Here is a 13,499-nt window from a genome sequence, read left to right on the forward strand (position 1 = left end):
TGTGTCCCAGTAGTTTTGCTTTGTCAGGTGATCTGCAGTGTGATCCATCTGTGAGGCGTGTGGTTGTCTTACTTGTTCCTGTTTGTTTCAGCTCACAGATGTGTACACTTCATCCCCATCTCTCAGTCGTTACTTCACTTCAGTGGAGATGACGGACTTCAGGTAAGAATGTGGAGAGTTCCATGTTGGCCGTCTCCTCTAGAAAGCGACACCGATCACCATTTATCTAGAAAGACTTCCTGAGTCTCAAAGCACAGAGGGAACCGATGAGAAAATCACAGACTGTTGGCTTTGGAAGGGGCTTTGGACACCCACTAGCTCAACTTCCTGATTGTACAAAGGAGCGCAGTCAAGCCCCTATTAGTTATACGTCTTAATAAGGTCACACAGAAAAGAGAGGAAAAGCCAGTCCTGGGTGAACCATTCCTGTTTAACAGCAGATGCTCAAATAAGCTACAGGTAGGACTAGAAATAGATCTCAAAGGGCACCCGGGTGGCTCTGTCAGTGAGGCATCCGACTCTTCGTCTCAGCTCTTGATCATCTTGGTCTCAGAGTCGTGAATTCAAGCCCCACATTGGGCTCCACGCTGGATGGAGCCTACTTAAAAAGAAAAAAACCAGATCTCCAGTAGTAATGTGATATAAATGATATAATCCATACACGAGCTTTTGCTTTTGAGGAACATAAGGAGTCCCTGCTCCTTGTATCATTAAAAATATAAAGACATGTCATAAAGGAAAAGCCTACCTTCTCCCTTCCACCCTACTACCTACTACCCCTGGATACTGCATGTTCCAGTCAATTCCATACACGCAGCACATTTCACTCCTTTCCACTGAGTGGACTGCCATCAACGGGCTTGGTGTGGTTTCTTCTATACTTACATTTGCCATATATGCTTTATGTACTAAGCACGTAGAGCTTTTACGCACACATATAGTTTTTCTTTTTACGTCTCTTAATCTTAAATATTTGTGTCTCTGTCTATAGGACTTAGATAAAAGGTATATGTGTGGAGGAGTCATTTGGTTGTCTTTTTGTATCGTTAGGACAAGATTTACGTGGCAAAGCTTTATTATCCGCTACTCCTAAGGTACCTCTGGAGTGTGACCATGGAAGATAGCTCTGTATTGAAATCCCCCCTCTCAAAGTCCACATTTCCCAGAACATAATCACGGTGCAGATGGGAGGGGAAACATGGAAAGCAGATAGTGGCACAATGAGATGGGACCAACAGGGACCCGAAGTCTGAAAACGCCTACAGTGACGGATTGCCCTGGCACCAACACTGTTCCTCTTCCCTTATGGAACCCCCGTGGTGCGTGTTACCTTGGGGTGACATCCCTGACATGGCTCATTTCCTTTTCTTTCTTTTTTTTTTTTTAATTCATAGAGACACACACAGAGAGAGAGAGGCAGAGACATAGGCAGAGGGAGAAGCAGGCACCATGCAGAGAGCCTGACCTGGGACTTGATCCAGGGTCTCCAGGAACACAGCCTAGGCTGCAGGTGGCGCTAAACCGCTGCGCCACCGGGACTGCCCAGACATGGCTCATTTCAATCGCAAATTGTGGGTATTAAAATGCCAGTAGGAAAGCCCAACACATCTTCCTCCAAGTACTTGCCCCAACTTGCAATTTAAAGATTGAGCCCAGAAAGGAAAGACACTCAATCTGCTTCTTTCCAAGAATCCAGCTCCATATCATGGCTCTAGAGGAGGTGGGATTGCGTGATGGGTTGGGGTAGACATGGGGGAAAAAGACATCCTCAAGTTGAGTCAAACGTGGCTAGACCCCTGAAGACCTAATGTTAGGGAATTTGCTTTTCAAAGTGATTTGAAAGAAAAACCCAAGGGTTTTAGGATTTGGGATAGAGGAGCTCTGTACAGGAAGCATTTTTTTTTTCCTTGCTAAGAGGTGCAGGCAGTGTTTTAACAATATTGAATCGAGAAACAAAAGGCATTGACCCTCCCCCAAAACATGCTGCTGCTAGTGGGCAGGAGAGCCAGAGCCAGGGGATACTGGCCTCAGTCCTGTCCAGGCCAAGCCCCTAGGGAACCTTCTGGGAGGCTCCTTGGTTCATCAGCTGCCAGGCCCATTCTGACCGCGGGCGGGCAGCCAGGCAAAGCCCCCAGGGTTCTCTGTTTTCTTGCAAATCTCTCCTTTTGCTTCAAAATCTGGCCTCCCGCCTTGGCGCTAGGGGGTGGGACAGAGTTAGGCAGGGCCACCCTCCCTTTCATCTGGTTTGGTCTCCCGAAAGCCAGCCTCTGGTCACCGGGCAGCCGAGGTGAGCCTTGCCCACCGTGGGATGCCAGTGACTGCGTGTCCAGGCAGTGACCACGGAGGGCAGTCATCGGAGGTGGGGCTCGGGTGCAAATGATGACACCTGCAAGCTCATGTGGCCTGCTGAGTGTGAACGTGCCCTTCCAGCGTGCCTGGAGCAGTACACCCAGCTGGGGGTTGCTGGTGTGTCCTGTGTTTGAACTGCAGGGTTGCCCACCCTACCGGGGGTCGCGGTTTCTAGGCTGAGGGATGGCCTGGGTGACCTCTGGTCACCAGAGGACGCTGGCTCCCCGTCGTGAGCCGGGGGTGGGAGGCCTGCGGGCCGATCGGGGCTCCTGGGGGGTCTGGGGGGTGGGGGGTGTCTCAGATGAGGCCCCTCGTGATTATTTGACTGCTGGCTCTTCATCTGGGCCTTCTTGAAGCAAGGTCACAGGATGCCTTTGGCAAACCTAAATGCCGAGCAGGCCTTTGACGAGCGGCGTCAGCTGCTAATTAAGCGAGGACGCCCTGTGATCATTTTTATTCTGGTGATGGAAAGGTACGTTCCAGGCAGATGAAAACTCCTTTTCCTTAGGTCCCTTTGCTGACCCTGCAGAGCTGGGGCCGGGAGACGGGAATGGGACAGGGCGAGTTTCTCTCTCTCTCTCTAAATATCTATCATCTATCTAAATACCTAAATATCTATCTACCATTCTATCTCTCTATCTAAATATCTCTCTATCTAAATATTTATTTATTTATTTATTTATTTATTTATTTATTTATTTATGTTTTATTGGAGTTCGATTTGCCAACATAAAGTTTCTTGCCTCAGAGACCAACCGGGCAGGTGGGATTTGCTGCTGCTCTTGCAGAGCGGCCTGTGGGGTCAGGAGTCAGTGGCCAGCTGGGGGCGGGGAGCGCAGGGCCTACCTTGAACATTTTATAGGCCAAAGAATGAACTGGTTAAACCAAATAGTCCTGACCAGCACCTGTCAGGGCAGGGAGAGGGTGGATGGAGTGTGGGAACATGGGAGGGGAGTAAACAGGAGAGCCCAGGGACGCCTGGCTGGGCTCAGTGGTTGAGTGGCAGATCCCGGGGTGCTGGCATTGAGTTCCGCTTGGGGCTCCCCGTGGGGAGCCTGCTTCACCCATCGTGGGCCAGCCTTGGACCTTCCCTGACTCTCCCTTCTACGGCCTCTAACACTGGTCTCCCAGAGGGTGGGTTTTAGGTGGAAGGAAGAGGGTGGGGTCCCCCCACTTTTTTGTGAGGAAATGACAGAAGAGGGTCCTTCTAGGACACCGGGCCCTGTGCTATTTCCTACTGGGAGAAGCCGAGGAACTGCAAATAGGCTCCTGCTGAAGTGAGTTTCCCGAGTGGCAGTGTGATCCCGCTGACATTTGTCGCTGTCTCTGTCTGCTGTGCCTTTCAGCGGTGAAAATGCCACGATAGCCTACCACCTGCAGTTTGGGGTTCCTTCCGAGGACGACAGCTTTATGCGGTACATGATGAATGAGGAGTTGGTGCGGGGCGTCTTACTGCAGAGTCTGCATGACGAGGGGGTGTCTGGTTGTGAGACCCTGGGCCTTGGGCCAGCGTCGCTCCTGCTCTACGGTAAGTGGAGGAAGTCAGGAGGGCAGACGTGTGGCCTCAACGGGAGAACCAGAGCGAGGGCGGCTGGCGGGGAGGTTCCAGGTGCCTGCCCTCCACAGACAGACGGACAGACAGAGTAGTTGGGGGGGAGCCAATTAAATTGTAAGGAGGAGGACGGCTAAATGTTTCCTTGGTGTCCTTCACCCACATTTGAAGGCCTGTACCCCACTTGGCAAAATTATTAGTAGGCTCCATGGGAAGGCCGCGGTTTCACGGGAGAAGTGAGTGTTCCATTTGAGGCGACTGATCCAGCCAGCTTGTTGAACGATGATCCCAGTGGGGGGAACCCGTCTCTCTCTGTTGGGGGCCACTGGGTCTCTGACAGTGACCCAGGGGCTGGACAAGGCAAACCAGTCGCCTTCCTTAGAAAGGTAGAATGAACGTACCTTGTCTGCTTTTGAAACCAAGGGTGGAATGAGAGAACTGGCATGTCACTCAGTGAGCAGGGAAGGCCACACACATGTCACAATCTGAGAGCAGTTAAGACTTGGCACAAAAGCAGGTGATGAGCCCCGGAGAGGTGCCCCCTTGAATCTGCACCAGGTTGGCCTGACCTCTGGTCTCCTGTCCCACTCTGACCCCTCACTGGGCTCCCATTAGCCCCCCATGCAACTGTCCCTGACATTCCATCATCCACGGTCCATCAGAAACACTGTGCACCCACTAGTAGGAGCGAATGCTGTTGAGTGGCTGAGAAAGGCAGGTCGGGGGAGGGTTAGCCACGAGCACAGGCCCCCCAGCCTAGCATCCAAAGAGCAGAGTAGTGAGGTTATGAAGCTCCCCAGCCACTCATAGTATGAGAAGGGACGTCCGTTATAATGACATTTATTTTTTATTTCACTTATAATTGGAAGTTGAAGTAGGCTAATCCCCGTGTAAGAAGGCAAAGGGTTATGTACCGCAGTTCTTCAAGCTTTCTTTTTCCCAAATAAGTGGAAAGGATGACATTCAGGAGGCCAAATCTTAGCTCGCTGGGAATGAATAGTTTCTTCGCTGAACATCTGAATAAATTGCATCTGTGGGGGGGTGTCTGGGTGGCTCAGTGGTTGAGCATCTGCCTTGGGTTCAGGTCTTGATCCCAGGGTCCTGGGCTCAATTCCCGCCTCGGGTTCCCAGCAGGCAGCCTGCTTCTCCCTCTGCTTATGTCTCTGCCTCCCTCTCTGTGTCTCTCATGAATAAATAAATAAAATCTTAAAAAACAAATGTGTCTGTGAGCCAGACAGAGGGCATAGATGTAGAGAGTGAAGAGGTTATGCCCCCTTCTATAGGAATTTTAGAAAGAAAGAAAAGGAAGGAAAGAGAGAAAAAGATGAAAGGAAACAAGGGAGCCCTTCGGCCCCCTCCTGTATGAAGAGGGGAGAGGGGAGGCCCACTGCCTGAGCTCTGTGTGGTGGCCACTGCTGTGTTGTGACAGGTCTTGGTTTTTTGAGCCCCCTCTGGAGTCTGGTGGTTACCAGCAATTTCCAAATGTAGGCGAGGAAGGTAGAGGAGGAGTTGAGAAGATTATGGGGTTCAGAGGGCCATACAGAGTGCGATGAAGGGGAGGGGGTGGCTTGTGAGCCTGAGGAGAGCCTGGGCAGACCTTGAGCAGATGGCCTTAGAGACATTTCCCCAGGGCCAGACTCCGCACCGTTCCCCGGGGGCAGCTGGATGCTCAGCCAGGGATTGTCCCCTTCCTCCCAGACATTTCTGCTGCAGGGGATGGGTGTTTCCATGACCCCATGTCCACTTTCTAGAGTACGCATGTGCGGTAGTTGAGACCTTTGATATTCTCAGGAATGTAAGCATCAGTCACAGGAAGGAAGAGGACACAGTGACCATTTGAGGAGTGAGGAAGGAAGAAGAGAGGCCTAGGAAAGGCAGGCTGGCCAAGAGAGGGGGCAAGCTCAGGAGGGGTGGGCTGGAGAGGCAGAGGCCCCTGGGAGGGACCCAGTGAGACCCCGTGTGTCCTGAGCCAGTTTTCCGTGTTCATGTGCACTGTGGGCCTGAGGGTTGCTGCCCTCCCCACCCCTCTGATTATCCAGGCAGTTAGTGGGCGGTTAGTTAGAGCTGGGCAGCTGATTTCCTACCGAGATCATGTTCCGCAGGAACAGAGAGCGATGATTCTTTTTTTAAAAAATTTAAATTTTAGTTAGTTAACATATAGTCAATGTTGGACTTAGGAGTAGAAGTCAAGGATTCATCACTGACATACAAACCCAGTGCTCCTCACAAGTGCCCTCCTGAACCCCCAGCACTCATCTAGCCCATCGCCCCCCTCCCCACCACCTCCCTCCATCAACCCTCTGTTCTCATTGAGAATCTCTTATGGTTTGCTTCCATCTCTCCTTTTTTTTCTCCTTCCCTTATGTTCATCTGTTTTCTTCCTTAAATTCCACATGTGTGTGAGATCATACGGGGTATTTGTCTCTCTCTGACTCACTTATCTCACTTAGCTTAATACATTCTAGCTCTGTCCATGTCATTGCAAATGGCAACATTTCATTCTTTTTGATGGCTGAGTCATATTCCATTATATTTCACTCCATATATAGAATATAGAATATATATACACCACGTCTTCTTTATCCCTTCATCAGTTGCTGGACGTTTGGACTCTTTCCATAGCTTGGCTCTTGTTGATGATGAAAGAAAATGACTCTATTTTTTTTTAAAGATTTTTATTTATTTATTCATTCATGAGAGACACAGGGAAAGAGAGAGAGAGAGAGAGAGAGAGAGAGAGAGGCAGAGACACAGGCAGAGGGAGAAGCAGGATCCATGCAGGGAGCCTGACGTGGGCCTCGATCCCAGGTCTCCAGGATCAGGCCCTCGGCTGAAGGCAGCGCTAAACCGCTGAGCCACCCGGGCTGCCCAGAAAATGACTCTTTAAAAAATTTTTTTTTCCACATAATGAGAACTTTTAGGATTGACATTCTTAGCAACTTTCAGAGTTACCATACAGCAATGTTAAAACTCTAGCCACCATGTTGTACATTACACCCACAGAACTTATTTATTTTATAACTGGAAGTTTGTGCCATGGCTTCACCCAACCCCCCGAACCCCCTGCCCCACAACCAGTCTGATTTCTTTTCCTATGAGTTTGTTCTTTCTAGATCCCACATGTGAGGATCATGCAACATTTGTCTTTCTCTATCTAATTTCATGCAGCATGATGGTATCAAGGTTCAGGGAATTGTTTTTTTTTTTAAATATTTTCTTTATTTAATCATGAGAAACACACAGAGAGAGAGAGAGAGGCAGAGACAACGCAGAGGGAGAAGCAGGCACCATGCCTGGAGCCCGATGCAGGACTTGATCCCAGGACCCTGGGATCATGACCTGAGCCGAAGGCAGATGCTCAACCACTGAGCCACCCAGGTGTCCCCAGGGAATTGTTTTAATAGCTCTCACCTCCCTTTCCCCCTGTTTTTTGGCCTGTTTCACCTTATGGATGTTTGGGGGCCCAGGGATGAGGAGAGAAGGTTTGTTTTACGAATATAAAATGGCAGCATGAGTTATTTTAGACATCTCAACATGACTCAGATATTTGGTAGTGTTTTCTCATATGGGAAGGAGTCAGCTAGACTAAATGAGAAACAAAGGCACAGACCAGATTTGTGTGAGAGAAAAGAGGAAAAAACTGTAGGCAACGAGAACAGTGAATCTTGGCTGCACATTTTTGGGTGGAACCAATGAGCTGCCTGTTGGCGGAGGAGCCACCGTGTGAGCTCTGTCCTTAAAAGGACTGCTTGGTATCAAAGACAATCATTTGGGTTGTTTATAGATTCTCCAGGAAACTTGGGAAGTTTAGCCAAGGAGCACTAATTCTCAAGTGGGGGCAACTTTGTGCCCCCACTGCACCTCAGGGGTGTTTGGCAATGTCTGAAGACGTTTTTAGTTGTCCTGTTGGGTGTGTACGTGAGATATTAGCGTCTCGGGTAGCGTGAGGGATTCTTCTGAACATCTTGTAATGCACAGACGGCTCTCTACGACAAAGAATTATCCAGCCCATAATGGCAACCGCGAGGACCCTGTGGTAGAGCGTGGACTCTCTGTGTGGTGTCCCCAGGTCCTTACATGGGCATGTCCTCCTTGGTCAGGCCAAGTCCACACCATTTCCTCATCAGACTTTCTCACAATAGCACACTGAAAATTTAGAGGTTAGTAGTTAAATTAAGAAAAAGGACTGAGTGTTTAAATATCTTCAGCACCCGAAAGGCCTCACCAAATGTTATTTACCAAGAATTAGGCCAAAACAAATGAGCAATGTGTTATTTGCTTTGCGTAAAGCATTCAGAGGTAGGTGTGTGCGCGCGTGCACTTGTATGCGTGTCCACGTGTGTTGATCGAAAAGAAAACTTCCTCTGCTAGGAATTTCCAGGCATTTCAATTTTGCATAAGAGTTTATATTCAAACCCAATGGGGGAAAAAGTGAACACATAAGTCTTTAAAAAAGAATCTTTAAAAAATAATCACGGTTTTAAAAAATGAGTGACCTCCGTTTGTCCGTATTCTCTTTTCAGAATGAAGTGGAGGATGTTGGTCTGTATCTGAAAGCAGCGCTCCACTGAGTTTTTGGAATGAGAGAATGCATTTTGCTTTCCAGAGAAGATCCTGTGAATTACCAGAGAAGGACTGGCAATGACGTGAAGGGGTGGAGGCTGTCCTTTTTCTCCTGATTCTGCACTTGGGAAGTCTGGGCTCTGCGTCCAGCAAGAGCACGTAGGGGCGACCCCAGCTGGCTGTAGGCAAAGGCAGAAAGTCAGACGGTGGGTGGAACTCGCTGCTATTCTTAGAGCACCGCTTGCTTCCACCTACATGTGGACACTTACTCCATAGTGCAGAGGTGACCCGTCAGGCGGGTCCACTCCGTGCAGGTGGAAAGAGTGTGCAGGCAGGAGGTGAGGGACCGCACAGCTAATCACTCACTGAAATCCTTCTCCCACTCGCCCAGGCCCGATGTGATGTATGATCTACCTCTAAGCAGGACTGTGAGGGAGGCACCTGGGAGACCAAAGCAGCAAAGTTCTGGGTCTGATTCCAGGACCTGCGGCTGCATACCTTAGCAGACCAGCCTGAGACCCGCCATCCAACATTACTGTGTTATGTGGAGCTACAGAAATGAGATGCGTGTTTCTTACTTCGCCCCTCCTCATTGCACCTGTGACTCTTGAACACCCCTTTAGGAAACGTGGGTCCTTGAGCGTTTTGAGTTTTGAACGCACTGCTGTCGTTTGGGATCGTTTTCCCACTTAACAGTTTCTCCAGCTTCCATCAGAGAGGATCACTGAGGCTGCTTACCTCGTGCACGCTGGCTCATGGCTTTTTATTGTCCCTTGGGACTAGGCTTCGTCCAAAATTCAGTGTCTGCAGGCACTGGTTGTGTATCTTACTGAGGGTGGTTGGAAACAGAAAGAACCACTTTCTGTTTGAAGTAAATTGTGGGAGGCTGAATGCCACTTTGTTTGCAGGCTGGGGGGCATGTTAGCGACTGTGTTGATCATCTACGGACGTAGAATTGTCCAGCACGAGGAAACAGAGTGTTTGTTTCCTTGGAAAAAAACTGTTTGCAGGAAATTTTCCAGGAGAGAGTGTTGTGGTCCCATAAGGAGATGTTCTTAGCTCCAGGATCTCAGTTAAATTGGCCGTGGGTAGACGTCAGTGTGGGGGGCTGCTGTGTACGGGGAGTGTCCAAGGGGGTGTCTCAGGCTGGATTTGCCCTGGTCTTTTTGTGCTCCAGGACTCTGGATAATGTGAATTCGCTTTCTTATTTAACTAGAGGATGCATTTATTGTAACCTGGTGTCTCATTTTGAGGCCAGTTCCTCAAACTAGCCAAATAGGTGCACCTCCCTTCTTCCTCTTTATTTTTCACATGTCAAATGTAAACTGTTGTGTGTTTGTATTTTTTAGAATGTAATGAATGACTTTAATGGGGAGGGATTTAAAAATATTTACAATAAATTATTTTTGCACGGGCACTGTCACGTTCACGTTTGCTTCACAGGTGCGACTCTCCAGGCCCGTGACGTTGGCTGGCATTTTCTTGTGGTAAATGGTGCTGGAACTGGTGTTTTCATATCCCTGACGGCAGTTTCCCCTTTTGAGTAAGACTCAGCCGGATGGGCTGCAGTGGGCTAGGTCCTCCTCTGTTCCAGGGAGAGCAGCGGGGTGCTCTCTCCTCTCCGCTTCCTCCTGGGGCTCCCCTGGCAGGCCCAGGTGTCTGAAGGGCCTGGAGCTGGAAGGAAGGCCAGGACAGTATGCTTGTCCCTTCTCCCTTGGAAAGCGCTGAGGCACAGCTACCTGGACCCCTTGCAAGTCATACAGAAGACTTTCCATAGGCTTGACTCTGGCTCTAGTGGCATGCGGAGAACTGGACTTTGTGAGGTGTCTGAAGAAATGGCATCCACGTCTACACTGCTCTGCTATAGGAGATAAATTTATTGGTCATCAGGCATCTTCATGAGGAGCATAATGCCTGGCATAATAAGGTTCCAACAACTATCCATGAAGTACAAGGGATTTGAGAAGAGACACTGGTCTTTTCTGGAAGTCACTGAGATGCGGGCAGGAAGGATACAGCCAGAGCAGTGGAGCATGCCCTGCTCCCATCCCCAACAAAATTTCTGTCCCTGCATTCAGTTCTTTTCTACTTTTCAATTTAACTTAGCTCCGTAGATTTTTTTTAATGATGTGTTTTGCAGAAAACTCTGGGAGATAACAGTGAAGAGCAGGACAATAATAAGAAGCTGCTGGTCTCATTAAGCAGCGAGGCTCTGCGCAGACCAAATAGGAAACAGCAGGAAAAAAACAGCCTGGGATGAGCAATAGAGACAGACTGTGGGGTTGTGGGTAGTCAGAAGGGAGAGTGGTCAGTGAAGGCCTTGCCTAGGAAGGACGCCGGAGCTGAACTTGAAGCCATGGTGGGATTGGAATAAACAGATTGGCTTCCCTTAGCACATGTTTGTGTCTGATTAGAGTGAAGCTCATGTTCTTTCTTTTCCCATTTATTTATTTTATTCTGTTCTATTTTACTTTAATTTTTTAAATTTTTTTAAAGATTTTTAAAAATTTTATTTATTCATGAGAGATACACATAGAGAGAGAGAGAGAGAGAGAGAGAGACAGGCAGAGACACAGGCAGAGGGAGAAGCAGGCTCCATGCAGGGAGCCCGACGTGGGACTCGATCCCGGGTCTCCAGGATCACAGCCTGGGCTGAAGGCAGGTGCTAAACTGCTGAGCCACCGGGCTGCCCTATTTTAATTTTATTTTTAAGTAAGCTTCACACCCAGCATGGAGCCCAATGTGGTGCTCAATCTTATAGCTACAAGATCAGGACCTGAGCTGAGATCAGGAGTGAGATGCTCAGGGTGCCTGGGTGCCTCAGTAGGTTAAGCATCTGCCTTTGGCTCAGGTCATGATCCCGGGGTCCTGGGATCCAGCCCCACATCGGGCTCCCTGCTCAGTGGGGAGCCTGCTTCTCTGCTCCCCGTGCTGGTGCTCTCTCTCACTCTATCAAATAAATAAATAAAAATCTTTTTTTTTTTTAAAAGGAGTCAGCTGCTTAACGACTGAGCCACCCACGCGCCCCTCTTTTCCCTTTTAGCTGTGGGCTCTGCATGGACACCTGCCCTATTTAGCATCTCATTGGTGCTGAGAAAAATAAGAGAAGCCTCTCCACGTCTTCCCTTCCCTGATTCCATTATGGCTTCATTGCCTTAAAGTAAGCTCATCCTCACTGTCCTTGCGTTGCTGGCAGTGGGGCCCACAGATGCCTTTTCATCCTCCTTTTATGGTGAGAGCAGATGCTCTTAGCATCCGAAGGCAGTCCCTCGTCTTGTACTTAGGGAACCACGGTCTGGAGAGGTGGGAGGATGAGGCCGGAGTTCTGCAGCTTTGGGGAGCAAAGTCCAACGTGCTTGGCACCTTCACACCGTCAGTGGCCTTTGACTTTGGTGGCCCCCGGGGCCATGTTTCCTTCAGGCTTGACTGAAATTTGGGACCCCCCCATCCCCAAGAACTCAGATGGTGAGAGGGGAGGGGATGCATTCAGTGGGGTCATCATCAGACAGCAGAAGACTCTGGGATGGTAATGACCTCTCAGGGCTCCCCAGAGTGCCTTGCAAAAGCACCCCCTGTGGGAAAGTGGGGGGAACTGCTGACCCACTTCACAGCCTGCAGAACTGAGGGGTGCTCAGATCTAGTGACTTTCAAGTTGCTCTCTGAGCACAAGGGGCCGCTGGATAAAGTAGGGAGTCAGATCAATGTAAACAGCATCTCCTTTTGTCTGAGGGATCCTGTGGCATCCCGGGGACCCCCTTGTCCTGTCCCAGCTCTGTCCCTCCCTCCATTCCTCAGACTATTGGAAGCACCTGTCACCCAAGGTTGTTCTAAAAATGTCAGCATTTGAATTTACTTGTTATCAACGGTCAGTTGTCCTGACCTAGCTTTGCCCTTGTCTTTTACCTCTGTTTGGTTCTGAATAAGAATTTATTCACAGCCTAAAGGATTATTTATAGACGCTACTACAAACATAGAACGGAAACCACAAAACCTGCAGTTGCAGCATAAAATGTGTCTGTGTGAGCTGGCTGCTACAGGTGTAAGACGAGCCGGGGTGGGGGGGTGGTGGTGGTGGTGGTGGTGGTGGTGGTGGTGGTGACCTGAGGGAGCAGTTTAAACCCTCAGCCTCGGTTTCTTATCAAGAACCCAAGAATTCCTTCCCGGCCGGGTGGCATCCCCAAGCACTTGAAATTGAATGAAACATTGGGTGAGTGTGTGTGAACGTGTATTTTCCATCGCGTTCATCAAAATCCTGAAATCAATGGAAAACAGGACTAGCATTATATACAGACAAAGCATTCCCAAAGGGCTCTCCTGCTCAAAAGTGATCCCCTTCCCTCATCCCTCTAGATGTCTTGAGAACAAATTTTGTTGGCTCAGCATTTATACTGAATCTATTGCTGGAGTAAATACTATGTATTTACTATATATAGTAAAAGGCATATACTATTTGGGACAAGTGATACTTTCACAGGCTAAGACTCAAACTAATATGACTTATGTCATACCAAAAATATTTAAGCCAGTCAACGTCAACAATGGTCCAGTGTCCAAATTAAAAACTCCAGGATAAAACCCAGCAATTCCGTTTCTAACCCACTGGATGATCGCTGGGTGACCCTGAAAATCAAGCACGTCAACACATATTTTTCTTCATACATCATGACGTTTTTTTTGTTTGTTTGTTTCTCTTTGCTCTTTGATAGCATTTATTCAAGGTCTGCAGTAAATGGATTGCATATATTAGATCATTCTGCTGTTGGTGGGTGATAAAGCCGAACCTTCGAGTTACACGCTCAAGGTCGCAGAGGGAGGAAGGGATGGATAGAACCCTGATGTGAGTCACTGATTATCTGATTCTAGTGTCCATACTCTTTCCCTAAGTGAATCCTGGCCAAGGGTCAAGGCTGGGGTTCCATGGGAGAGAATTTTGCTGAAAATAGGAAGTTAGTAGAGGATAAGATACCCAGATGTGATTGGCTCTTAGCTGAACATCACCGACCAGCCAAAGTCTCAGCGAACCTGTATTGATACG

The 13,499-nt window shown here is 48.8% G+C and overlaps 1 protein-coding gene across 1 annotated transcript in view; it reads left to right on the plus strand.

Moving 5' to 3' along the window:
- C1H3orf52 (chromosome 1 C3orf52 homolog) overlaps positions 1 to 9,881 on the plus strand; it is a 29,286-nt gene extending 19,405 nt beyond the window's left edge. Inside the window, exons 4-6 of the mRNA XM_025990034.2 lie at positions 92 to 162; positions 3,696 to 3,877; positions 8,425 to 9,881. Coding sequence (XP_025845819.1) covers positions 92 to 162; positions 3,696 to 3,877; positions 8,425 to 8,429 — 258 coding nt within the window. The 3' untranslated portion in view covers positions 8,430 to 9,881. The remainder of the gene's footprint in view (positions 1 to 91; positions 163 to 3,695; positions 3,878 to 8,424) is intronic.
- The last annotated feature ends 3,618 nt before the right edge of the window (positions 9,882 to 13,499 follow it).

Source organism: Vulpes vulpes, chromosome 1, assembly GCF_048418805.1.
Source record: "Vulpes vulpes isolate BD-2025 chromosome 1, VulVul3, whole genome shotgun sequence".
NCBI lineage: Eukaryota > Metazoa > Chordata > Mammalia > Carnivora > Canidae > Vulpes > Vulpes vulpes.